The 27,876-nt window shown below is 39.3% G+C and overlaps 2 protein-coding genes across 2 annotated transcripts in view; both read left to right on the top strand.

The window, feature by feature from the left end:
* The window catches only part of TBK1 (TANK binding kinase 1), a 28,714-nt gene extending 7,709 nt beyond the window's left edge, over nt 1-21,005 (top strand). Inside the window, exons 5-21 of the mRNA XM_063396553.1 lie at nt 412-593; nt 1,402-1,562; nt 3,467-3,577; nt 5,240-5,419; nt 6,899-7,095; nt 8,267-8,325; nt 9,340-9,431; nt 9,870-9,971; nt 12,043-12,121; nt 12,976-13,097; nt 13,229-13,305; nt 13,638-13,677; nt 15,865-15,966; nt 16,056-16,152; nt 17,239-17,345; nt 17,656-17,727; nt 18,508-21,005. Coding sequence (XP_063252623.1) covers nt 412-593; nt 1,402-1,562; nt 3,467-3,577; nt 5,240-5,419; nt 6,899-7,095; nt 8,267-8,325; nt 9,340-9,431; nt 9,870-9,971; nt 12,043-12,121; nt 12,976-13,097; nt 13,229-13,305; nt 13,638-13,677; nt 15,865-15,966; nt 16,056-16,152; nt 17,239-17,345; nt 17,656-17,727; nt 18,508-18,559 — 1,832 coding nt within the window. The 3' untranslated portion in view covers nt 18,560-21,005. The remainder of the gene's footprint in view (nt 1-411; nt 594-1,401; nt 1,563-3,466; nt 3,578-5,239; nt 5,420-6,898; nt 7,096-8,266; nt 8,326-9,339; nt 9,432-9,869; nt 9,972-12,042; nt 12,122-12,975; nt 13,098-13,228; nt 13,306-13,637; nt 13,678-15,864; nt 15,967-16,055; nt 16,153-17,238; nt 17,346-17,655; nt 17,728-18,507) is intronic.
* Nucleotides 21,006-22,156: 1,151 nt separating this feature from the next.
* The window catches only part of RASSF3 (Ras association domain family member 3), a 105,589-nt gene continuing 99,869 nt past the window's right edge, over nt 22,157-27,876 (top strand). Inside the window, exon 1 of the mRNA XM_063396545.1 lies at nt 22,157-22,613. Within this exon, the coding sequence (XP_063252615.1) occupies nt 22,172-22,613 (442 nt within the window). The 5' untranslated portion in view covers nt 22,157-22,171. The remainder of the gene's footprint in view (nt 22,614-27,876) is intronic.

Raw genomic sequence — 27,876 nt, 5'->3', positions numbered from 1 at the left:
GCCGCACTAAGAAGCCATTTCTCTGTAAAGTATTGATGTAATTGTTTTTCTTTATTTCAAGATGACTTTTCACATATTGAATAGACTTCTAGTGATAACAGAAGAGTTAATTAGAAAAGTAATATGGTTTACCTGTGTTTACTTGCTATAAAATTCCCCTCCTAATTTACCTGCTACAAAAATTACTTTATGAGAAAGATGTTACTGAGAGCAAGAAATGCTGTAATTCAGCTGTTTGGAAGAAAAGAAAAGCAATCTGTGGTCATGGTCTTTTTGTTAATTGAGTGTCCCTTCTCGTTCCCATTTCCCAATGAGAACATAAGCATGTCTTCTAGCATCAGTTACAATTCACTGTTTGCACAGTCGGGGTCACAGTGTGTGCATGAACTCTGTGTATTTTTTCAATTGAAGTGGCTGGAATGAATCACCTCCGTGAGAATGGAATAGTGCACCGTGACATCAAGCCAGGCAACATAATGCGTGTTATTGGTGAAGATGGGCAGTCTGTGTACAAACTGACAGATTTTGGTGCAGCAAGAGAACTTGAAGATGATGAACAATTCGTTTCGCTCTATGGCACAGAAGAGTATTTAGTAAGCTTATATGATTTAATTTTCTGTTGAAGAAATGTTTGAAGCCTGAGGCCGTTCTTGATTATAGTTGAATAGGTGAAGGTCAGGTTGTTGGGAATTAGTATTTAAACCTTTGTATTACAATTGTTTTTATAACTTTCTACTGGACTTTTCCACTTTGGGTCATGCCATCTTCTGCTGATGTAAATACATCAGCCTTGAAATAATTTCCAGGTCCAGCTTCAATTGTTGCCTTGTGTGAAAGGAGGAACAACAATATTTTAGTTACGAATATATTTGCCTTTATCTCTGTAGATGTGTTTTAGTTTGTGTTTGAGCTACTTGGATGGCATTGGGTATAGTTAAGATTCACGTGAAACCTTGGCTAACCAAAAAGAGGCAGGTAGAGAAGTATCAAGACAAGCACCTTAGTATGATTTTCTTCCTGCCATGTTTTCCCACATGTGCATTATAACTGACAGCTCTCCTCTGCTGTGGATCTTTTTTCCATTTGATTTCTGTTGTTTCAAAATCATCTGGAGGAATACTGAATTTCTTCTCTTTTTTAGTGGTCTTTTATAGTAGTAGTCACTCTTCAGCTGAATTTTAAATTTTTTTTTGCAAACTTTTATTTAGAAGTGACAGTCATACCAAGGAATTTAGTGATGTTTGTCAGAATAGCTTAAGCAACTTCTATGATACAAGCAAGCTTTTCTTTTTTTAAAGAACTGAATGTTTAGACTGACAAATTACCTTGCTGTGAACAGATTAGTTTTTTTTCTTCATAAACCTTCATGAAGCAATTCTAACTTTTTTTTTTTCTCTTTAGCATCCTGACATGTATGAGCGAGCAGTTTTGAGAAAAGAGCATCAGAAAAAATACGGAGCAACAGTTGATCTGTGGAGCATAGGGGTGACCTTTTACCATGCTGCAACAGGGAGTTTGCCTTTCCGACCTTTTGAAGGACCTCGTAGAAACAAGGAAGTGATGTAGGTAATTTAGAAGGAAAATTTTATCTGTTGGTAAATTAAATCAGCCCTTGAAATGATTTTTTACCAAGGAATCTTACACACATATAGTAAACTTTGAAACAATGAAAATATTTAAGGAAAAATGCTCTTTTGTTGTGATATAGCCCTAGCAGGCTGCTGAACATCACACAGCTCTTCACTCATTCCTCTGTAGTAGGATGGGGAAGAGAATTGTAAGGGTGAAAGTGCAAAAAGTCATAGGTTGAGTTGAAGACAGTTTAATAAGTAAAAAAAAAAACCAACAAAAACACAGCAAACAGCAGCTTTTGCCACTTAAACCCAATGGAAAACTAAACCAAGTGAAACAATTTATGCAGAAGAATCTCTAGTTGCTGATGAGCAGCCAACTGATGCGCTGTCAGTCCCTGACCAAATGCCACCTGGCACACTCTTCCCCACCTCCTCCTTAGCTTCTTCTGTTGCTGAGCAACATGGTATGGAATATCCCTTGGGTCAGCTGTCCTCCTCTATCCCCTTCCAGCTTCTTGCCTGCCCCCAGCCTACTTGCTGATGTGGCAGTGGAAAAGTAGAAGAGGCCGTGATGCTGTGTAAGCGCTGCTCAGCAATGGTTAAATGCGCCTGGGTTAGTAACACCGTTCTGGTCACAAATCCAAAATATGGTACCATACACTTCTATGGAGGAACTTAACTCTATTCTAGCCAAAATCAGTAGAAACACTCTGCTTCAGCAAGGACTGTACTGTGTGGATCTGAATTAAGCATTTAAACTGAGAAAGATCTATTGAGCTCCCCCAAAGTACTGATGTTTTTCCACTCATCTTTCTTTCAGCATGGCTCTAGGCTGGTCTGTTGCAGTGCTGTTTATATAACTTGGATACTCAGGCAAAAATATCGTATTCTGAAATGGGGTTTCAGTGCTGGAAATTTCTGTTGTCCTTTAAATGGTGGTCTTACCCAGCAGTTTTGAAATGGGTGCACTACCAATGAGACTGACGTTTGAGTAGTATAGTTGTGGACTGCAGCTGAAAATAGCAGGGTGGCTCCTGAATGGAAAACAGAAGATATGTCTATGATGTGGTGATTGTATTCGATTCCTGTTTCATCCTAGTCTGGGTCTATTTTGGTTTTTTGTGTGCTGCATTTTAAGAATAAAGCAAGGTGGTACTTGGGACCTGTAACACATCAATAACATGTCTGTTTTGGTACCCTGTAAGGAACTGACTCCAGTTTTCTTAGCTGAAGAAATTGTCCATCTTGTGATTTTTTTCCCATAAGAATTCTTGTTGTAGCTGCTTGAGAGATGTTTTGTATGCACCTTGTCCTCCAGAAAGAGAAAGCATAACTGAAATATTCTATTGCACAAAGTCTGTTGATCCTCATTTGTGTCATGAAAAATTTGAGAAATACGTGCCTGTGCAATACGAAGTTAAACAATGCTGAATTGTGTCCAGATTTCTGGATGTTCCTTCTCTATGCCCAAGCCACTTTGTGGTGGGCCCAAGCCACTTTGTGGTGGGCCCAAGCCACTTTGTGGTGGCTATATGTTGTCTGTTGCTGTGGAACATGCTAGAAGTTAGCATGTTAATGTGTAAATTGAACTAAATTGATTAATTAACTCTTGGCAAAACCTTTGGTTTCCTTCAGTATGCTGGAAATATCTCCTGAACTTTTCCCCAAGGTTCAGGTAGAAGTTGAACTATGCTTCTGCAGCATAGCTTTTTGTTCTTTATTCTTTTAGCACTGCTCTGTCAGCTTGTAAGTGAGGCTTTCTAAATATTGCACCATCTACAACCTATCATTTAAATTTGCATTTTTGCTGCCCCTTTGAGGATTAGTTACTAGACCTATGTATGTATAAGAGGTAGTAGTTGATGTTTCCATTATTTTATAATGTATTGCAGGTATAAAATAATCACTGGAAAGCCTTCTGGTGCTATTTCTGGAATACAGAAAGCAGAAAACGGACCTATTGAATGGAGTTGGGAGATGCCTATTTCCTGTAGCCTATCAAAGTAAGTTTGAACTTACAAATGTTCACAAAATGTTTCAGTGCCACTTGATTGAGCTTTTCCAGTTTATTTCTGAGATTGTGTCTTTGGAGCAAAGATCTGACACGGTTGTCTTTTTTAACTCTTCCATACATCAGTACAGTCTGATATTTGGTTATCAAGTGGTTTTTTTCTTCCCATCTGTCCAAATAGTTTCATGATTGCTAACTTACAAATGAGCACATCTGATGTGGTTGGAGCAGAAATACTATTACTGCATTTTTTCCACCCTCAGGAATGAAGAATCAATAACTTTGATGGCCCTCATTTCTTGCAAGAATGTGACTTCAGACATGATAAGAATTAGCAGTAGGAAGGAAATTATAAGCAAAGACAATTCAGAGGCTTCCTTTTTGCTAGGAAAAAGGTCACATCAGCACATTTTAACACATACTCATATCCTTTCAGTTTTATCATAATATTTTTGCTTCATATGTCCATAATATTCAGTAGGAGGAGCCATGGAAGACCTAATTTTGGTATGAGTTTGAAAACACCTCCTATAACCCATTTACCCATTTTTCTTCCTGAGACTTCTTCCATACTTTAAAGTTACTAATCTTTCATGGTAAAGGAGGAAATGAATTGTTCTACAAAGAGACTGTAGAAGCAAACTTTTCTGAAAGCCAAATATGTACATCCTTAAGGGGTGTAGAGTCAAAGTCTGGTTTTTAATTTATTATACCATTGAACTGCTTGAAGTTATAAAGGAACCAGATTTTCTTCTCATTAAACATCTGTTCACAGTAATACTTTTAAGTAGCATTCGGAGTGTAGTGTTATAAGTTTAGTACTAAAGTGAGTTTGAACACAGCATCTGCTGATCTCTGATGGGGTCAGCAGTGTGCTTGCAAGCCACTGCAGCTTGCTTCAGAATGTTACCAGTTCTGCTGGATTCTGGCTTGATGTGTACATAATGTTAAAATTTTGGAGAAGTTGTTCATGGTAATGCACAAGTGGAATCCATAAACTTCCTTGCCATTCAGATGGCAAGGTAGAAATGCAAGGAATTTAAGCTGACCTTTCTCCTAGAGTAATAACAACTGTAAGGCAATGGGTAGCACAGGGTTTTTTGCGGCATTCAGGCTGCACGTGCAGAGTACTTATTTAGCCCCATCTCAATCAGGATGAATTCTTAGTGTTGGCAATTTAAATAATAAGTCTTTGCTAATGCAGCTGATTGTGATTGAAAGCAACATAGTGTGCTCACACAAGCATCACCACCAGCAAATCCTAAATGGCAGTAGCTTCCTTCAAAGTGATACACTGTGATGTGTGGGATGAACTGGGTCAAATTCTACTAGGGTGGTAGAAAGTGGCCTCAGCTCTGCAACTTAGTAAATTTTATTTACTAAGCAGTGTGAGTGAAATTTCTCAAATACCAAAAAATCCCTTGACAGTTAAGCCTAAAAATGGAAGATTTAAAGTACATGTATTAACAAAAAATCAATGGATGTTGCCACTGACCATTTTGTCGCGCAGTGTAGGAAAAAAGGCACTGACATATTCTTTAAGGGATAATAGGTGTGTATATGCGAGACAAGTCAAATAATTATTGCAATTGATTGCAAGGTAAAACGTTCCAAGTAGAACCAAGTTGTCTCATCTCTTCCTGGTGTCCTCTAGGGGTCTGCAAGTACTGCTCACACCTGTCCTTGCGAATATTCTTGAAGCAGACCAGGAAAAATGCTGGGGATTTGACCAGTTTTTTGCAGAGACGAGTGACATGCTGCACCGAATAATAATCCACATCTTTTCATTACAGCAGATGACCTTGCACAAAGTTTATATTCACAACTGTAATACGTAAGTGTTCTCTCTCTCTATTTTCATTACTTTGTGCTTGTTCAGGCTAACAGCACTGTGACCTCATGTCACCAGTGTTACAAATTCAGCAACCTTTTCTTGGCAGTTTATCTGAGGAAGTGAAAGGGTGCAATTCTCCTGCATAGTCGTAGCGCGTATAGAAACATGTTGACCAAAAATAAAAATACAGCCATTGAAGGTCAAATCAACTGATTTTAGTCTTTTTTAGTGACAGAACACAGACTTAATCTGTGATGTGTTAACAATGTCTGTTTTTACAACAGAGGCCAACTCATCGCACATTTATGTACGTTCCTTAATTACAGAGTAGTTTTTTAGAGACTGTATTTGTCTCTTGCTCATCTTGTCTTCAAGCATACAAAATGCACACATTGTCTCTGATATAACACTCTCACAGGAGTTCTGAAGTGGTAATTGGTACAGTTCAGGATTCTGATTTATATGGGGTTCACTTGGTGACGATAAAGTGCTCATGTTAAAAACTGTAAGATGTACAAACATAAATGCATTTTCTCATTACATGCATTACAGATAATACAGAGCATGTGTTAATTTCTAATACAGGGATACATAACTGTTATTTCATCAAATGTGTAAATCCAGTCGTGTCCACTTCAATTTTCTATTCCATCACTTTTATTTTGAGAGAGCCCAAATACTATTTTTGCAGAGAAATCTTGCTTCTATTTTTTATTATTATTTATATGTATGATTATTTATGAACCAGCTGTAGTATTAAGAAGCAGTAGTGTATTAGTGTCACACAGGAGGCAAACCAGTCCTTCCTGTTAGTGTGCTGAAGGTTTTTCTTCTTTGTGGGAGGTTTTGCTAGTTTTGCTTGGTTTAGATTTTGGTTGCTGTTGTGGTAGTAGGTTTTTGTCGAGGGGTTTTCTTGGAGGATAGGTATGGTGGTATTGTAAGTTCTTATCCTTGTATCTGTTGATTGCTGTAAAAAAAATCCAAACTGTCTTTGCTCTTCTTTATCACTGCTGTTTTAGGGAATAATCTGGCTATCTGTTAGCTTACAGGCTGAATTCAATTTTTTGAAGTGTAAAACACCAGACTTTTCTTTTGGAGAAACCACCCATCTCCTTTGAAGAAAAGGGTGTACCTTAGAAAACTTAAGTATGCTTTCTTCCCCTCATCTGGTGTTGCCTGTTTTTACTGACTTTCAGATCAGAGCAATTTTGTTTCTACAGACATGCTTTGGCAGATAATCAGAGGTAGAAAGGAAGTTTGATATTTTGCAGGAAATAGCATTTATTTTTGTAGCACAGCAACCTGGAGTCTCAGAGAGCATGCTATTTCTTTTTTAAGTAAAAGTCAAGTACCTCATGTGTAAACCCAGTTCTTAATTAATCAGAAATAAAAGCAATTTTTATATAAATAATACAAAATCTGAATGTTGAACTATTCTAGTTAGTCTAAATGCTACTGATTATATTGTTTGTATTATAGAGCTGCTGTATTTCATGAGTTGGTCTACAAACAGACAAAAATACCATCTCAAAATCAAGAACTGATATATGAAGGTCGGCGCTTAATACTAGAGCCTGGCAGAGTGGCACAGCTCTTCCCCAGAACGACTGAGGAGAATCCTATCTTTGTAGTAAGCAGGGAGGCTGTGAACATTGTTGGATTAATCTATGAAGAAGGTATACAAAAGTAGTTTCCCTTTTCTCACAGCTTTGGGTTACTTAATGTAATTGTTTTATGTCTGTTACATCTTAGAAATAGTGTTGGAAATTTCCTTTTGATGATATCTGAAGTTCTAAATATGCAGCCCAATGTTTTTCAAAACTGCTGAGTATCTGGAACACTTTTACAGGAACAGTAGGTGCTTGTAATGTTCCAAGTCCCTTGAACCTGAACATTTGTGTGCTAAGATCTAGTGGTGCTTATGAAGTTACGAACTTCTTTGAAGCATGACATTTTAAACAAGTAGAAAGAAACGTTATAGAAAGTAACTCAAAGAAAAAATGGTTCTTTGTTCCATTATTCACCAAGTGGAAAGTCAAGGGTTTTTTTAATTGTCATTAATGTGGTTAGCCTTTCAGTTAACAGAGGAGGTCTTTACAATGTACATTTGCTCAGATGATAAGGTAATACCATAACAGGGGAAAAGAAAAAAGAAATGAAGGTTTTGAATTTCCATTTATCACTGAGAGTCTTTTAGAGGGGCCTATGCCAGAGCCCTTTTATAAGAAATGATGAGCTGAGGACATGGCTGCAGTTAAGAGGTCAGTGTTGCTTTTGTCAGTATGGCCTAAATGCTGACTGCTGTGGCAGCTGGCAGTCACACAGTGTGGTAGGTGAGCTGTTTGTAGAAGGATCAGCAGGGCCTTTATATTGTGTCACAGAGCTTTCTGAAAGAGCCAGTGAGCATGGGAACAAAGAGAACTCTGGTGACAGGGGCTACCTGAGGTTTAGAAAAGCTCTTTGGTGAAGTGCTACCCTTAAGAGCCTCAATGAAAATAAGCAGCCATGTGATAAAAAGGGAACAGTTTCCTGTGTGAGCAAACATGGGGCTAAAAAGAGAGAAACAGTTGGGTCACTCAACAGAGAGAGATTGCAAGTGGAGATCTGCATGAATTCTGTGTTGTGCAGCATGTTCAGAAATGAATCTGGAAAAGGAAGGACAATTTTTTGAAGGTACCAAGTTATTTCAAACAATTAAGGCAAAGGCTGGTTTTAAAGGTGTGCATGAGAACCACATGATATTAAAAGGCATAAAAGCGGTATACAGGGTGGGAAGGGAAAACAATCTGAACTTTTGAAGTCTCTTCTCAAAAATAATAAAATACAGATACTTGTTTTATGTTTCAGTTTTACTTCCTAAAGTACATCAACGTTACGATTTGGATGGGGATGCCAGTATGGCTAAAGTGAGTAATTACCATTTTTTGATTATGTACCTGTCTTTGATAATGATACTGAAATGAAAGCTACTTAATTTTCAAATTAATAATGTTAATAAAACTATTTTAGTATGCTAATGAGGATTCTGATTGATAGAAATATATTTATTAACAAAGGATCTGCTGGGGGGGAATGGAGCCTGACATGTGTAGTCCTGAAGTTAGTTAGAAGCTTCAGAACTTCTAATGGTGAAAAATTTAACATTAGAAAAATAACTCTCGCTCAACAGAGAGGAGTCTCTAGGACTCTGCAGAAGGGTGGAATTTCTGTTGCCTGTTAAAAACTTTCAGATTCTGTGGGAGACAAGTAAAGGATGCTGAATTCTTTTTGTTGTTTTTCTAAAACCACTGAATGTATGCAGAGCCGTGCTTGACGTTGTGACAACCACTTATACATGTGAAATACTGCTGAGGAGCCTTTTATTCAGACATAGTAGTCCTGGAAATGTATGCCCCTTCAAATACCAGTAATCTGGAAAATTAGTAAATAGAAAAGCATCAGTTGAGACAAATTATTTAAAGTTTTGTAAATTACAATATCTGAAACTTTATTCTCAATTCTAAATAATACAGCAGTCTTGTAAGTGGAATTGTGTAAATGAAGAGAATCTCTAGCCTTAGAATTTGAAAAAGGGTCAGTTTTTACAAATTCCTTTTTAATGTATGTGCTTGATGCCTAAAATATTGAAGAAATGTACTTGTGACTTTGACAGAAATAGTAAGTTGTGTCATTTTTGTTTGTGAGATTTGTTTTCATCCCTAACAGGTGCTTCAGCAGAACTGGAAAATCCATGTTTAGCTCTGCCTTCATAATGGCTGTTTGGCTGTTGCTTGAGTAAAGCTGAGGCCAAGTTATGCATTTTAAACTACCATCTTCCCATTGCTTTCTTTTATTAATGTATTGCTTTATTGTGATTTATTGTCTTGAAGTAATTGTCAAGAGAATGCCAGGCCAGTACTTACGCTGTTTTTTCCCTTCAGGCAGTGACAGGTATTGTATGTTATGCCTGTAGAGTTGCCAGTTCTTTGCTGCTTTACCAGGAGCTGATGCGAAAAGGAATTCGCTGGCTAATGTAAGCAATTGATTGCATTTCATTATGCTTTTCTTCTTCAGTAATTGAGACATGCCTTGATTATCAATACATAATTCTAAAATTACTTGATATCTTGGGAGGTTTTGTTTACGCTTGAGTAAGGACAGGCTGAATTTTTCCCTTTTTCCTGTCATTAACTAAACTTTTTTCTTCTTTTTTTTTTTTTAAATACTAAAAGTTAACGTGTTTGCAAATTTATTTTCTTCTGTATATAATTTAAGTCTAACCTCTGGTAACATGCAGATGCAATTGAACTGCTTGCACAAGGTATTTTTATATGAGGATTATGCTAATGCATCTCTAACTGAAAACAATTCCTCCTGGCAATTATTGCTCCAGCTATATTACTGTGTTACTGATTGCTGGTAGGCTGGCAGTTGAATACTTTTGTTATAGACTAATGCTTCACTTTTTTAGTGAAATAATCAAGGATGATTACAATGAAATCGTTCATAAAAAGGCAGAGATTGTCATCAGGCTGGATTTCTGCAGCAGAAACATTGAGAAAGCTGAGAAAATGTGAGTAGAAACACTACACCATACACGTTAATTCTTCATTATCGTTTTTGGTGACAATAGTATTTTAAGTTATGATTATTTGCAGTGTTTTTGCATATAAAAATTGGAATTTGAGTCAGCATGGATTTTTCTGATGGCACTGACTTAAACAGATTTAGTCATATATGTTACTGAAATTAGAGCGTTAGTTTTGCTGCTTAATGTCATAAGAACAAGTAATTGCTACTTAGTAGTAACTGTGTGTGTTCTTTTTCTCCTTTCTTCTCTGACTCAGCTCACTTGCTCTTACTGACTCTAGAAGCTGTAGTAAAGTTTGGACAAAGGATCAAGTAGCTTTGCTTTCATTAGTGCTTTTGCCACTGCATTTGGTTGCATTTGACTTCAAATACAGCCCCTTACACACTAGCATTTTCTGTGTGGAAGGAATTTTATTGTTCAAATATAACATAGAGCAGCTGCAAAAAAAACCCCAAACAACCAAGCCCAGCTCCCCTCACTCCTGTCCCAGAAAGGTGTTATTCTTGTGCAGTGTGATAGGAACTTCAAATAGCATCTCTTCTTAGCATTCTCCTGTGGGTGGTAGTTGTCCTGTTCAGCCTGCTGGGAGTCTTCCCCAAATGCTGTCTTAGTCGTGGCATTCTCTGAACTTCTCACCAGGCTGCTCTGGAAATGCAGATACCCACAGGAGGATTAATACACACACATAGAACCAAACCTCTGGGTTTGCAGAGTAGACTTAAGAATTAGACTTAAACCTGTGGGAGCTGCTGTGCCTGTGCAAATTGAACACCTTGTATGCAGTAATTGTGGATACCCAAGAGTTTCATAGATTTGCTGTGTGTGTGCCAATCCTACCTTAAAACCCAGGTGTGTCTGTTTGTATTGGCTTCAAAAACACTGCAAGACCACAACAGTGAAACAGTGAAGTTGGTAACTTGCAAGATAACGCTATACCTGTGCAGCCTAGATACAAATCATCAGGGCAGGAACCCAAACTCCTGTTCAAGCCCATTTGCACCAGTTGGTGGGACTAGGTCTTGTTCAGTCGTAAATGAACAAAAATGGTAATTACTCACTTTAGCCATGTGTTTGGTTCAGATAGTTTCTCCCTGCATTCTGCCAGAAGGATGCCACTCAGAAGAAACCACTGCCAGTTCTGGTTTGTGACTCTGGTGTGCGCAGGAGTGTCTCAGCAGCAGTTTGAAAAAAAATTACTCATTGAAAAAAAATTATTCATTTGGTAACTGGAGTAGTTCTCGTGCCAACAGAAATTTTCTATGTGTTTGCACATGGTCTTTTAGCCTCTTACAAAGGGGCAGGATTTTCAGGTTGACTTTGCTAACTCCATAAAAGTCTTCTGAAGGACACGACCTCTTGTTTGTCCTTCCTTTTCAAGGCTGTGCTTCAAAGCACGACAATTAGCAAAGTCTTATTTGAAAAGGTAAATAAAGCATTGAACTTGAGCAAAGCATGTCTTCTTTAAAAGTGGTTGAGCTGTTTGTGATGGTGTTTTTAAAACTAAAACGTACAAACGTACAAACGACTCAACAGGAAAAATATTGTCCTGAATAATTTATTTGGCACTTGAGCTGTGGTCATATGGAAAGTATCAGTATGAACAGATGGTGTTACTGTCCCAGCCTTCAAACATGTAATCCAGTGAGTTTTCTCAGAAAAGCATTTTGGTGCACTGAAGTATTAGTTTGTTAATGACTACTTTAAGTACCTTTAGTTTGGTAAGATTTTAAAAATCATTTGATGAAAGGAAATAGTCTTCCACTGCCTGTCAAGTACAAGTAATAAGACTAGAATAAAGAATTCAGGAATGGAAGTTTCAAACTTTACTTTAACAGTTCCAATGTAGGAAAAAATCAAGGAATGTTTTTTTAAATCTAAAATGTTTCCATTGTTAATGGCCAATTAAATTTGCCAGTTTCATGGTTGTTGCTTGATAGAGACTGCATTTCATATCCAAGAAATGGCAGTTACTGTTATGATCTGGATTCAAGAAATACTTTGAGTGTATTCACTGCTTGTTTATTTTTTTAAACTGCTTATTTTTGCTGGTCAGATATGAGAATTTGATGCAGATCAACTTGGAAGCATCAGAAGTGGATGAAATTTCAGAGATACACACAAAACTCTTGCGCGTAAGTGTCTGGCAAACCCTGTCATTCTGAAAACGGTGTTTCTACAGAAAAGGCCAAATATACCATAACACAAGCTTCTGGGTATAACAACTCTGAATTTTCAGTGTAGTTTCTAGATTGCCAGTTGTTAAAATGTCCATGCTAATGTGAATATCTTTCTGAAAACAGAGCAGATCCTTTTATATTAGCTCAGTGTAGTGCAAATAAGTTCCTGAAAATACATTCCTATTTTCTAAAATACTCAAGAATTATAACCCTGAAATATATTTTACTTTGCTATTTTTCCTTTTCCATTTTTTCCTTTCTTTAAGGAATTATTGACTACTTTGTTGTCATTCTAAAATGTTACATTCACAAATACATTTCAGAGTGATCTGCTTTGAAATATGCATCATGTTTCCAGACATGTAAGGAAAAATTGAAAATAACTTGATACACTGGGAGCAGATATAAAATTCTCCATTCTAAAAGCAAAAAATTACTAGTGCAGTTTTATTTTGAGGGTTGTATGAACTGCAGAGAAAGGAAAGTATGAATTATGTGGATAGTTATTATATGAATTCTTAATAAACCAAAAGAATAAGGGTAGAAGTAAGGGATTTCTGAAGGGTTGGAAATTATTACTGAAAGAAAAACAGTTTTAACTAACAGAAATACCAGTGTCAAATGTGATTCTTTCTTTAATAATACCTTGCTTTACTTGCTTCTAGCAAAGCCTAGGCAGATAATTGGACATTTTTCTTTATGGAGATCAGTGAAACAAACAGGTTTGTGGTATTAACGTGCTCAAGTAACAATCAAGTAATTTTTCACTTTATCTAGTGATAAGATTGAACTTTCTTGCTCTTATGTAGCTCTCCAGCTCTCAGGGCACCATAGAAACTAGTCTGCAAGACATCAAAACCAAACTTTCTCCTGGTGGCTTACTGGCTGACACGTGGGCAAATCAAGAGGGCATGCATCCAAAAGACAGAAAGTGAGTAAATAACTGTACTTACTGTTCTAATATGTATTGAATTCTGCATCGAGTTGTAGTTCATAAAGCTCATTAATAGGTACTTGAGTTTATGTATAAAACATCTCATTTTCTTCCATTTGTCACTCTAGTCCAGAGAGGCTGCAGGCACTGCTGTCTTCCATCACAGACATCTACTATCAGTTCAAAAAAGACAAAGCAGAACGAAGTAAGTAATTGATTTGATTCACTTTTAACATAAAATGTAATGCAAGGGACAGGTCAGTCTTAGTTTGACTAGGGTATTAGTGGTAGGTATGGAGAGTTAGCCACAGTGCATATGTCTGTGGGTCTTTAGTGTGATACCATGCTAAAGCCCATATAACTGAAACACCACTGTTAATAGCAGAAATTTGAATTGCGAGACTGGAGAGGAGGAAAAAAGCATTCTGACCTGTAAAAAGAAGAAAACTGTAGGAAATGGGTAAACTTAGTAGAGTTTTGCATGAATACAACTAACAGAGTTAGATTGTTAATGTTTGTTATCTGCTCTGATCCTAGGGCTTCCTTATAACGAAGAACAAATACACAAGTTTGACAAGTAAGTTTTGAAGTTAGCTTTGGGAACTACCATGATTGCTTTCAGGTCCTCCAGGTGCTTTTGCCAATAACCCGTTCTGTTAATTTTATTGTAAATCATAACCTCTTTAGGATTGCTTTGTAAAAAATATCTTCTAAATATCTTAAGTACATAGGGATACTAGGGTATGATAATGAGGTTCTTTCTGGCTGTAGAGTTCTTTCACTGGTAGGCGTTCTAAAGGCAAAATACCTGTTTCTTATCTGGGCATAACTGTTTTATAGGAAGTATATACTATAGTAACTGTTTTACAGGAAATATAGCACACAGAGTTAATTTTAATGCCATTTCCCATGCTTGTTTAAAATTGTCACTCATGCAAGGTGTCCACATTAAGTATCTGGGTGTAACTTGGATCTCCAAACTCCCAGAGTCTCCACTGGGAGTGGATTCTATACTTGCTTTACTACAGGTACAGGTTTTATTCAATTCCTCATGTGCAGACAGCTAATGCCATTTAATTTATCCTGAGGTATCTGAGACATGCTCTGAGACTGGGAGGTAGGACACCAGTCAAATGGGAGACCTACACCTTTGTGGACAGGTGGTCAGAAGCAGGGCAGGATGTCTTTGCTGGAGAAGAGAAGGCTGCATGGAGTGCTCCCAGCAGACATCCAGGAGCTGAATGGGGGGGCCTGCAAGGAAGCCAGAGAGCGACTCTTCATCAGGAACTGCAGTGACAGGACAAGGAGTAATGGCTTCAGACTGAAAGAGGGGAAATTTAGGTTGGATATATTGAAGAAGTTCTCCTTTGTGAAGGCCATGAGATGCTGGAACAGGTTGCCCAGAGAAGTTGCAGCTACCCCATCCCTGGCAGTGGTTTGCAACAGGAGGGGTTGAAACGAGATAATTTTTATAGTCCCTTCCAACCCAAACCATTATAAGATTCTATCTCAAGTGATGCTAGATGCTTATGTTTAAGTTAATAAATTATTCTTGTAGTGGCTGCTCAGTTGCCTGGTTCCCTAGACGTTTGCTAAATGCTGCATGAATTTAGACACCACTTACATATTTTTTTAAAAAGTCTTCGTCCTGCTACCATGAGTGTGGCTTTACTGACAGTTGCAAATAGAAAGCTGTCATGCAGAGGGCACAACCTTGCCAGTTGATTTTCCCATAATGAAAGCTAAACTGGGTAACTGCCAAGCAGAGAGGGTTTTCTACTACTAAAACCATGTCCTTGCATTAGTATATGATAAACTTCAAATACGTATGCTTCATTTTCATGGTTTGAAAACGAATATATTTTCTACCACAAGTATCTCCCTGGGACTGTACAGGTTTGAGATCCTAAGTCCATCTTTTTTATGCTTGATTCACCCCGCAGGGAAATGGCAGTGGCTTTTGTTAAGGGCTCTGTGCTATTATCAGCAGAGGCTGGCCTTTTTAATATTTATCTCTAGGCAGAGAAGGGAGCAGCACTCAATTTGAATTTTATTTTTCTGGCTGAATGATAGGTATACATTCCTGATGACAGTCCAGCTACACTCTAGCTATAATTTAATTAAACAGTATGTATTATGCAAGACTTAATGAAATACCAGAAGTAGGTGTTGGTCTGTAGTGTTCCAGTATCCCTTACGCTTACTGGTGCATAGCCTGACGAGGCAATTGCACTGGAACTATTGTCTGCCACACTAACAAGAACTGGGTTTTGTTTTCCTCTCTTCTCCTTTTCTGCTTGTTTCTTTTTCCTCTTGTCATAAAACTAGGCTGACACAAAACTCCTGTTCTTTTTCTTGCATGTATGTTACTCAGTGCAAAGGATTATTCATCTATGCTGGAAGTTCCAAGTATCTGCAGTAGGCAAACACTAAATAATTAGGACTTTTGTCCTTTCCATTTAGAATCCTTAAATATACCAGCTGACTCAAAGAAGACATTTGACCATTTATTCATATATACATATGAATAATACAAATACAAACTAAATGCTTCAAATAATTTTTTTCCTCTCTGCTAGGGAATTTTTTTGAGACATAAATTGTCAATTCCTGTAGAATGTTGAGTTCTTGTGTATTACAACAGCTTGAATAAAGGTGGCTGCACAGATTTTCAGTCCGCAAACCTTTCTCCAAATTTCAGAAAGTTAGAGGAATGGGATTTTGAAAGCAGTATGACACTGTTCTGGTTGTTTCTGTGTTGCAGGCAGAAGCTGTATTTGCATGCTACGAAAGCCATAGCTCTTTTCAAAGATGAATGTGTCAGCAAGTATGATACGTTTTTGGACAAAGCTGAGGACTGGACAAGGCAAGCTATTGATTTCTTTAGTATTTGGTAATTTTCATTGCACCACTTTTATATAAGCAACTCTAAAAAGAAAACTCTTTTTCTTTTAGGAAAATGCTTCACACAAGGAAGCAATTGCTGGCTCTCACCAACCAGTGTTTTGGTATTGAAGAAGAGGTGTCCAAATACCAGGATTATATAAATGAGGTAGAATCCTTCAAAATTATGTGAAGCATTTGCATAGTTAAAAGACTGGCATATCATATTGATATTTTCATATCAATAGTGTTGTTTATAGTGAGTCTTACATTAGTGCAATTGGATTAAAATACACTTGCATTGTGGGTGCAGGATGTGGTCTACAGTAGCGTCATTGCTTTGTCAGTGTGGACTACAGAATGGTGTTACTTCTTGAATAATGGAATAATGTGATTTTGTGAATTGTGACTTGAATTTGGAATTTGGTGGGGTTAATTTGGTTTGGGGTGGTGTGGTTTTTTTTTTGGGTGGGGTTTTGGGTGGGGTTTTTGGGTTTGAATGTTTTGGAGGTTGTGGATTTGGGTTTGTTGTTTTGTTTTTTTGGTTTTGTTTTTTTTTTTTTTGTAACATTAGCATTTCCCTCTCAAAAAAATCAGTGTAGATGGATGTGGGTTCATTGAGAAATGTTCTGTGCAACTGTTACAATAATATTTTCAGAGGACCTAGAGGATTATCTTAATTCTCTTATGAAGTATAAAATGTGACTTCCATAGTCAACATTATGGAATACATACTTAAGGATGTTAAACTAATCATTTGGACAGTGACTGCAGCATGCAAACTGATCAGAATTACCTCAAGATTGAGAGAATAAGAGCATTTTCATGTAGTAAAATTATTTTTTAGCAAAGAAAGATAAATGAACGAAAAGCCCTTGCTAACTGTAAAATTGATTTAGGAATGGTGGACAGCAGCATTTGACTTGTTATTTGTATTTTAGTAGCACCACCAATCCATTGATTAGGATCCTGTTGCCCTAGGATGTCTACAGACATTACAAATAGATAATTCTTCCTTTCCAGAGTTTATTATGAAAGTATTAGATAAGAAGATGGAGCAATCAGGGAATTATAGGTCATGTCAATACAAAACTTGCTGTGATGATCTCATCTTGGAGCATATCAGCCACCTTAGTACTGTAATGAATTTGAGATATCACAGCAATGGTCAATTTAAAAAAGGATTTTCAGGTGGCCATCAAGATATACAGGACAATTTCTGTTGTAACTTAAATTTTCTTTTTGTCTGTTACAGTTACAAGATACCCTGCCACAGAAAATGTTTGCAGCCTCCAGTGGGATGAAACATACAATGAACACTGTCTATCCAAGCTCAAACACATTAGTAGAAATGACTCTAGGGTGAGAATTTTGTAATGGGATTGATGTAATACTGTCTGCTTGCTATACAGTGAAACTGAAAAACAATTAATTGACCTAGTGAGTGCTGTATTCACATCAAGAATTTTACATTGCTGTAGTGGTGGCACAGATTTGGAAGTGAGTGGGGGACAGCACTAATGTATCATCTGTCCCTTTGTAAATAAACAACTTACCTGTCCCTTATTTTGTATGTAATGGCAAGTTGCTGGAACCTGTGGTGGTGAGTGATCAGAGCAGGTAACTATCTGAATCAAAACTCTAATCTATCTTTTGCTTCTGATTACTACAGGATGAAGAAGCTAAAGGAGGAAATGGAAGGTGTTGTTAAAGAGCTGGCTGAAAACAATCACATTTTGGAAAGGCAAGCAATTGTTTTCCCTTTTGGGGCTGAAACTAGGGGCAGGCTTAATTTGGTACGTTTTATAGATCCAGAATTTAAACTAAGGGAACAATTCTATAGTGTCTTTAACTGTAAATATATTTTGAGCTGTTCAAATGAAGTATAACAGAAAAATAATTACTCAAAACTTTTGAACATTACTGTAAAATCATTCTGACACAGCCATTTTTGTGGCATTTTTGTTTCATGTTACTTTGGTTTAGCTAATAAAAATTCCTGTTGCACACAGAGATCAATTCTGAATTTAAACACAATACTGTTGCAGCAATGAAATGTCTTTTAATTCCTCCTTTTTAGATGTTATTTTTGACAACTGTGGAACTACACCAATCTGAATTAATGATTTTGCAGTTTTCAAATTGCTTAAATAAAGTGAAGAGGCAATCATGTGTCTTACAATCCTGAGAGGGTATTGTTATTATCACATACAGACTGATTTTGATTTTTTTTCCTATGAAGATAAGAAAATATATAAAAATAAATATCTCCTGAAAGTTCCAGGGTAAATTGCCGGTAGAGTGGAGTTTAGCTTCAAGCTAAATTAGTTTTGCTTTGTTCCCCACTCCCAGTCCCATACTTGCAGCAAAGCTTCCACTCTTCCATCTTCTTTGCAGATACAAGAGCTAGATACAATTGCCTCTGTTGGCACATGGCAAGGGAAAGGAAAACCCCATAAATAAATTTAAGATCGATTCTATTATCTACTTAACCACCTAAAAATATACTGTTTGTTTGGTTTAGATTTGGTGCTTTGACCATGGATGGTGGCCTGCGGAACGTGGACTGCATCTAGCTTCCAAAAGACCTGAAGAGGACTTGTACATTTTTCCAAAGGGAAAAAAATGCTGTTGGGACAGTTAAAAACAGATAATAAATCTGTATCCAGGATTTTTTTTTCTTCAACAACTGTAATATTAACGAAAATGTAAATATGTATAATATGTAAATAGGAAAGAAATATATATCTTTTCTTGGTCACTTTTAGGATAGAATAACTTCTGGCAGGGAATTGAGCCCCTTGGAGGATCTCTGAGGAGTCCTAAAGGGAGAAGTATTGTTGATGAAATTGACATTTGTCTACTTTGAATATTGCCCTTATTTTTTTCAGAATGCAATGAAGTCTTCATTGTGAGAGGACTTGCAGTACTCCAAAGCACCCTTGTATAAAGGGTATTTTGGATTTCCTTCAATAACCACTATTATGTAGGAGTCTAGCTGAATGACTTTGATCATCACAGAACATGATGAATGTTTTAAATGAGATGTTTTTAAATGAGTGTGAATAGGGACTAAGAGTGCAGATATAGGACAGAACAGAAATGCATTTCTCTTTCCTTCACATCCAAACTGTTAGTTCACTTGTACTTGAGAAAGCAAATTCACAATATTTTTTTAAGTTCTCTAAGTATTTGGTGCCAAATATTATGTTGTCTGTAATCATTTGACTGCTTAGTATATGGAAGTTTTGTTTTGCACTCCAGCTTGTCAGAATGAATGTAAAAATTCATTTTTTGGAGTACAGCATTTTCAGACTTTCCCTGAAATCTTGTTGCTCACCACAACAGTGGGTGCTTAAAACAGCTTCTTCTTAATCATATTTGCAGGTCTAATTTTTTAAAAAAGGTTAAAAATTTGGTATGAGAAGAATTTGTGGGTCAGCAGACTGGATAGTATCATGACTCAGTAGTAACTGAATACTGGAAAATAAGGTACCAGTCTAGATCTTGAAAAGGGGTCACTCCCACTGCTGCCTTACAACTGACATACCAAACTGTGATGGAAAATTTAGGAAGACTGTATATTTATTTTCCAGCATCAATAGTTACTACATTCAGTTCTGCATGATTGGGATGCAGAGTGAAACATTCTGCTCGAAAATACATAGGAGAAAGAGAAGAGGAAAACAAAAATTCTGGAAACATCCCTTTGGATACTACTGATGTACATACTTGTTTCAGATGAGCATGCAGATATTACAGGACTCGTTCCTTCCTTGTGGAAACCTGGCCATGGATGTTCAAAGGTGTCCTATAGCACTTCTCATTGTGGCATTACACCTGTAAGAGCTGGACCAACCATATTCAGAATTTTCCATAATTACTGGTGGAACATTTAGGTGTAAACTAAGCAACATTGACCAGTGATAGCTTCTGGTAGTTTTGTGATGCTTATTCCCTGCTTATCTGTCCAGGTCAGAACACAAAGCATTTTCATTTCCTTTTTAGAAAATATTTGGAGAGAAACTTAAATAAAAGTATAAATTAGTATTTAATTTTAAAAGAAAAGGAAATTCACTTGCCTTGTTGTCCAAAACCTGCATTCCAGTGTTCTTGGTGAGAATCAAAAAAGGGAATTCAAACATTTTTACACTCATGTGAGCAGCTTCTGTCTTTGTCACCCAAGAAATCTAGCTATGCAAAAGGAGTGCAATAGTTTGTCACACATCTTTCCTTGGCATTCTTAACAGTTTTAAAATACTGGAATTATGTCTAACTGGAATGTTTTAATGCCTGCTTGTACATTTGTTCATTCACATCCACAGTCTCACTGAGTATCAGTAAAACACAAAAATAAATGTTAAAAGAATTGGGCTTTCTAGATGTGCATATACTGTATTTTGTTTCCAACATTATAACACATCATTGTTTCAAAGCTCTTAATCTTGAAAGAAGTCAAATGCTAGGTGGAATATATAATTTTCATCTTCCTTATACTGAAGCAGTCTGAAAAAGAAAGTTAATTGTAGTACTAGTCTGTATGTTGACATATGTGCAGCATTCTTTTACATGTTTGAAATCTTTTGTTATATTTTATGTTAGTTTTAAACATTGCTGGCTTTAGTCTTGCTCAGTACATCAGTAATCTTAATGATGTTAAAATTTCTTTTTCTAAAGCAATTTTAACAAAGCAGTAGCTAAGGAACTTGAAGTAATCAGTTCATAATCTGATTATGTTATTATGAAGCAAATAATTTTTCAAGTCAAAGCATAGTATACGTTACCATCAACTTTTTGCTCAAACTAAGTGTCCTGATGCTATGAATTGTGCTATTAATTTGCCAAAATAAGTAATAGAAAGTAATATATGGTTCTTCTTCCTGAAGCTGGTTTACTGGTTTGGGGGGTTTAGCTGAATATATTAATTATCTGTTACTTAAACGAGCCTGTCTTCATATGAATTGTGAAAATGCATGAGTGAACAGCGTAATGGCATAAATACATCATCAACCACTTATTGTACAGTGTGTACTTCTGCCTTTTGATAATTTAATTTTCTGTTAATTTCAGGATTTCCTTACAAGGTTTATTTCCTTGTAACACAATAGAAAGCCTGAAACATGAAGTTACAAATTGCAGCTCAGTTTGCATTATCCAGCTGTTCAGAAAATGTGCCCTGAACAACTGAATCACTAGCATAGGCAATATGAGAGAGCCACTAATCCTTCCAGGTTTTTTCTACTTGCTTGACGTGTTCTGAACTACGCTAGTCTTTTTAATGGTGGTAAAATTCCTAATCTCTGCTCAGTATGAAATTGTCCACTGGTAGAACTCAATCAGTTCTAATGTCACTATAGAAGCAGTGATTGTAGAACAGTTCTGGTTGGTCCTGAGCAGAATTGGGGAAAAAAGGAGATGTTGGGTGAAAGAAAGGAGTATCGGAAGAAGGGGGAAGTAAAAGTCCCTGATAGTCTCCAGGCTGGTCCAGAAGATCAGCATTCACTGTGTCTGTGGTGAAAGGGTTATAGATTATTAATATAAACTATAGTTGAAACAAAAAAAAAAAACCAGCCTACAACTTTGAAGAAACCTTTCTAATGGTAAAGAGAGGCAGATGCCAGGACAGATTGTCCTGGGAATAGCAATACCGTTTGAAGAGGGTTTATAGGAACAGGTTAACTGGCAGGAACTCTTGTGACTGATTCTGCCATTGGCAAGGCTTCACGACCTTCTATTTTTCTGTGCCCTAAACAGCTTTATTTCTTCACCTGTCACCAAATAATTATGGTGGGGTAGTATTCCTCAGTGGAATTTGCTGGTCAGGCAGCAGTAGTTGTAGTGCACATCTTTTGGAGAACTTTTCTCCGCTGCATGCACGGCCGGCAGCGGCAGGTTGAGCTGCTGCCGTGCTACAAGGCTCTTCGAAGCGGTTCTTCGAAGTTGTGCTCCTGGACACTCACAAAGTGTTGAATGAGCGCCCTGACGGCTCCGGCCGCCACAGCCTCCCCGTCCAGCTGTGGGTTATAGCAGTTCTACCCGGCCCTGGGAAATACTTCCCTCAGTAGCTGCTTTAAGGAGCTGAGGCAGATCATTTTAACGGGAGCCTACTGAAGCGCGGCACCAGCTCTGGTCAGCTCCCCCCGTGCCCGGGGCTGCTGCGGCATCCCGGAGTACGTTTGTGCCCAAAGATGCGGAGTTTGCGCCTGCCGGGCCGGCAGACCGGCGCCAGGACTCGGAGGTCGTGGGGAGGACGCGGACGCGGCGCAGCGCCTCCTTCGCCCCCGCCGCCCCCGCGCTCCCCTGGCCGCGGGTGCCGTGTGCGTGAGGCGGGCGGCGGCGGCCGGCGCTCCCCGCTCCGCATGGCGGCGGCGGCGCGGCACCGGCGGGAGAAGCCTCGGCGGGGCCGGGCGGGGCCCCCGCCGCTCCCGCAGCCGGACGCGCCCGCCGCCGTCCCGGGCCCCGCGCTCGGCGGCCGCTGCCGCCCGGCGCCGCCGCGGCCCCGCCACGTCCGCACCATCTTCGAGGCGCCGCCGCCGCCGGAGCCCCCGCACCGCTTCGGGCCGGCGGCGGCGGGAGCGTGGTGCGACCTGTGCTGCCGCTTCGTGCTCTCGCAGGGCCTGCGCTGCGCGGGTGAGCGGCTCCGGAGGGAGCGCGGCCGGGAGCGGCGGGGCCGGGGCACGGGAGATCCTCAGAACCGAGGGGCGCGGGGCCAGGTCAGGCATCTCCGGTCCGCGCAGGGAAGCGAAACGCGCTCCTGGCCCAGCCCCGGCGGCAGCCAGGCTTTCGCCATGTGAAGCGCTGGAGCACGACGGCTGCCGAGCGGGAGCTGGATTGCCGGGACGAGGGCCTGGCACGGGGGTGGATGCGGTGCGATCCGGGTAAAAGTGCCCCGTCCCCACCCACAGGAAGGTAACGCGTGTCACAGGGTGCGGGGAGCGCTGCCCCGGGGGTTGGGGTGTGCTCCCAGCCCTGCCAAAAGCCGTGTGCTCCGCTCCCTGGCCGCAGGGCCAAGCCCGAGGCCAGGCTGTGTTAGTGTGCCGCGTGTCCCATGGACGCAGCACCTACATACAGGTCCTTTCGCTCTCTGGGCTCCGGTGCTTAGTAGGCAGAGGCGTGTTTTCCTTTTCCTGCATAGAAAACAACTTTCCTCCTTTGCACCCCATTTCATTCACCTTCTAGCTACCGTCCTTTACAGTAGAACAACATACATAATCTAGTGCTGGTGAAGAGTCCTCTTTTGCCATCCCTTGATTGATGGGATGGCACATTGTTGGGCTTCGTGGTAACCTCGAGGGTGATTTCAGCATAGAGCTCTCTGGGCTTGTTCACTAGGCTGCTCCTCGCCCAGGGCTGCGGTGCTGCTGCACTCTGTAGGACAATCTACTTCTATCCCCAGTGGTGTGACATGTTCAGGGGTGTGGTTTGCTTTTGATTTACATCACTGAGCCTTTGTTTAACAGCTGATATTTGAAACACAAGGTGAGAAACACAGGTCAATATTTTCTGTCTTTTTTTCTGTCTTAAGGGGATGAAAAAACCTCATACTGTCCTCTGCTGATAAATGTAATTTATGTTATGACACACTGTTCTCACAGTAACACTCACTTTCAGTAGCTCTATTTTTACAGTTATTCTTGGAATGGAAATACTTTGGCTGTGAAAATAAAATACCTTTTATTTATCATTTGCATTAGTGCACTGTTTGTACTGACAGGATGTGTAGTGCACTGATGTGAAAAATAGACCTTGGAAATATTTTTTTTTTAATGATCAAATGCTCCATGACAAGAACTTCAAATGTCGCATTGGATTATGTATCTTCCAGCAACATTTTCTCAGAAGGATTACAGCTTACAATGTTTCTCCTTCTCCTCTGTGACAAGCTCAATTTTTGTGAGGCATAGTACTTCAAACTGCTCTCTTAAATTGCTGTTTAAGTAGCAGAGGAAACATTCAACTTTTATGATCTAGCATGAATATAATATTTAGAAGCTGTAAAGTGCTATGGAGATGAAAGGAGGCACCGGCTGCAGCGCACAAGGGTTGCTGTGAGAACCTCTGTTCTTGCCCACTTGGCAGGAACACTCAGTGAGCCAGGCTGCTGAACAGATCTGGCTGAGAAAGTGGCTGAGGGCAACAAAACGGGGTCAGGACAGCTCAGAGAACCCGAAGGAGTGTGTGACCAGCTGCCCTCCTGGCTCAGAGCCACTAAATCCACTCTGGCCAGGCATCAGTCTACACTCGGAGCCACAGGCTCTTCTGGGAGCAAGTGAAGGCAGGAGAGAGAGATGTCCCCTGCTTTGGGAAGGCAGCAGACAGGCTGTGCTCAACAGCTAAAGTCTGTCTGGACTGGCCTTGAAAGCTGAATTGGATGCACCCAGGGCTACAGCCAAATTTGTGGCCTCTGTGGTGGTCTCTTGAAAATGCCATGGTCTGCTTTAGGTTCCCTTGCAAAGCAGAGATTGCAGCAGAGGTTAGAAGCACCTTTCAAAGATTTTTGTCTGCCTAGCAAGGTGTGACAGTGCTGAAAGTTTCCCAGATAAATCTGTGTTTTCCAGAAGCCACTTAATGCTGTCTAAAAAGCCAAATAAAACAGCATCTTCCAGATGGGCCTCTGCTAATACAGAGGGATCTACCTACTAAATTCTCATGATTCTGAGTCACAAAGACATAAATACTGTATTTATTTAAATTATCCTCTCTCTGTATTGGTTGAAGTCAGTTCTCACCAAATCATTGCCATTAGACATGATCAAAGTCAATGTAGTGACAAGGATAAAAAGGCATGAGAAATTTTCTCTGGGATAGGGAAGCAGTCAAAGGGCACATCAAAGGAGTAATTTTAAAGTATTCAGATACAGAATTTTTTTCTGAAAGAAACTCTGCTGGAATGGGGATTTCTTTGAGTATCTCTGTCCTGCCTTCCCTACAGCGTATATGAAAAAATCCCCAGCTGAGCTTCAGTAGCGGTTAGGCTTTACTCTTATCATTTTCCAGTGGGTCTGTGGTTGTCTTAGGGTTTTTGTACACTCTTTGGCATACCTCATAAAATGGGGTGGAATCCCTGAACTCCCAAGAAAATGTCTTTCTGCCTTTTGTGAGATTTTTGTCTGGAATCCACAAGTTTTCACACTTCTTATAAAAATTGAAAAAGTATTTTCATTTTATTCAGGGAAGAGAGATCAGAACAGAACAAAAAAGTCAAGATTAATGATTGTCTATTTCAATGCAGTGCACAAGGTACACGTTATTCAAGCAACTTATTTTTTGAAAAGAATAAGGCAGTTCTGATATTCCTGGACCCCAGCCCAGGAAGAAAGCCAAGTGTAATGAACTACCTCTGAAAAGGATACATTGTAGGATCCCACTTCTTCCTGTTGTTTTGGATTCCTTTTCAAGACGGGCTTAATTGGTTTAGCAGTGCAGGTTTGCTCTGCTATCCACCTTTTCACCTCTATTATTTGGAGTAAAAACCTGGTGCAGATGCAGATTTCCATTGCCTGGCCTGACTTCCCTGCACAAAGTTGTTTGGAACAGAAGTGGTTGGGATTATTCCAGTTCATATCATGGAATGGTGTACAGTAAAGAGTGGGGTTTGTTTTCTAGCATTTGGTTTTTCTCTCAATCTGAAAAGTAGTCTGCAGTGAAAATTCTCAGTTTCTTATATCTTACTGAGAGTGTGTAACATTATGTGGTGTAAGAAGTTGCATTTTATCAACATGTCTTTTGGCATTTAAAAAATGAGGCATTTATCATGGTTTTGGATGAAAGTCTCTACTGCCAGGCTATGAAATACAATTTCTGAGCAGTTTTACTTTCCTCATAGTCTGGAGAACAGACTTAGGTGTACATTGGTGGTGGGAGTGTGAAAGGAATTACTTTGTGGACCTCTTGCTCTGGACTTCATAGTTAATTTCTGTAACTTTTCTTTTTCCTTGCATTTTACACTTTTCCACTGAACCAGATGAAACCATGTGAAACCTTTTAATAAGTTTTATTCTTCACTTAAAAGAATATGGAGAAATTACAGGTCCTACATGACTTTCACTTCAAACTTTCTAAAGATATTTAAGCAGATGCTTTCAAGGTACTATGAAAACCAGGTTGCTCTTTCCTGAATTTAGTGATGGGACACAATCTCTTCTCTATGTCCTTTTTTTAACCAAATTTTCAGACTTTGTTTTTTGACCAAGCATTCCCTGTGAAGTGTATAGCAAATATTCTGTTGGGGCCTTCTCTTTGGTTTTAGTCTGTTGAAATGGGTATTTTGGTGGGAGCCTTGTTCAATTTCTAACATGTTTTTATACCGGCTCTGAATATTCAGTAGCAGACTCCTGCTTTAGTGCAGTTGAAGACATGAGGTGTTATGTTTTAATATGTGGTATAGCTCTCCTACTAAAAGAATTTTTAAATATCTGTAAAAGCAAACAACGAAACAAAAACCTTAGAAAAAAATAGGGTAGATTATCTAAATACTACTAATTGTCAGGAGTAGCAAAGAAATAGATTCCCCTGTAGACAGTGAAATACAGAGGAAAGGAGCAAACACAGAGATTAGTGGGGTTTTTCCTTCAGAAAGATACTTCTTTGACCACGAATTTGTGTAACATGTTTTATTGTTTTTGAGTGAGAGAATAGACATTGTCCATTATCTCTTCAGTAGGACTACATTCATATTTAATTGCATGTAATGAGAGGGTTAAGTTGCTAAAAGGACAAGAGTTACTACTTGAATTACCAAAGCTGTTCTGAGTTGAAGGAGTCTCTGAAAGCTTTATCTTTAGAGTGAGCACTGGGCATCAGATTAGAAATAATGATGATGGGAGTCTGCTTCCCATTCTCATTCTTTCTGGGAATGAGTAGTTTAATGATGCACAGTTCCCCCAGTGCTTTATACTTTCTTTTAAATCCAAAATTACCACATGTTCTCAGAATCTCTAGAGGCTGGAGCAGCAGGAGGTGACAGGGTTTGGGGTTCCTGCTGGATCTCAGCTCAGTGAGAGCCCTCTTTTCTTCCTTGTTGGATTTGAAGGAGTGTAGGTGGTCTGCTGCTGCCCCCAACGGGGTGTTTGCCAGAGCTTGCAGGGCTGGTAGAGCAGGAGGAAAGGTGAGTCCCTGTGCAGTGCAGGAGGCACTGTGTCCTGCACTGGGGCTGTGCCTGGCACAGGGTGAAAGGCAGAGGCGTGGGGATGGAAAGAGGAAGCAGCTTTGGTGGAGCTTGCTCTTCAGGAGTAATGCTTGCTGTCTTCCCCAGTGCCTCCCTGCCTCCTGGGACATTTCTGCGGTCTCATAGCCACAAGATTCTCACTGTTCAAAGCTGAGTTCTTTCCCCTGCTGTTTGCAGGGAGTGGTAACTCCTCACCGAGTTCCTTGGTTACGGTGGATCCTGTTTTCTCAGGCTCTGACATTTCCTTTCTTCTGTGAGCCCCATCTTCCACTCCTGAGCCATACCCTGTCCCAGGTAGAAACTTTCACCTATTTCTGAGCACCTTTCTTTGTTCTTGTTTTCACCATCTCGTGAATAAATGGTTAATTATTAATTAAGGTGCTCTTCAGAGTCTGGGTGTCTTAGATGCAAACTAAGAGACTAGAGAGAATACAAGAAGTTGTTCTGAGGCTGCATAGCAGTGAAGAGAAAAATTTTTGAAATCACCCTGTTACACTGATATGCCATCACTGAAATGAAATGCTCTGAAAATGCTCTGTGGTTTTCCCACTTGTCTTCCTCACAAGGTTTGGAGCTGCTCTGGGAGCTCCTGCAGAGGATTTTTACATGGGCTGGAGCCTCCTCTGCCCAGGGCATCTTGATGTGAGGTACTCTGTGTTTCATACACAGGGGAAAGGATCCCACAGGCTTAGTTTCAAACACAGCAATATTTGAGAGATGATACAG

This window comes from Prinia subflava, chromosome 4 (assembly GCF_021018805.1).
Source record: "Prinia subflava isolate CZ2003 ecotype Zambia chromosome 4, Cam_Psub_1.2, whole genome shotgun sequence".
Taxonomy (NCBI): Eukaryota; Metazoa; Chordata; class Aves; order Passeriformes; family Cisticolidae; genus Prinia; species Prinia subflava.
The sequence above is the reverse complement of the archived record's forward strand: the minus strand, read 5'-3'. Positions and strand labels throughout refer to the sequence as shown.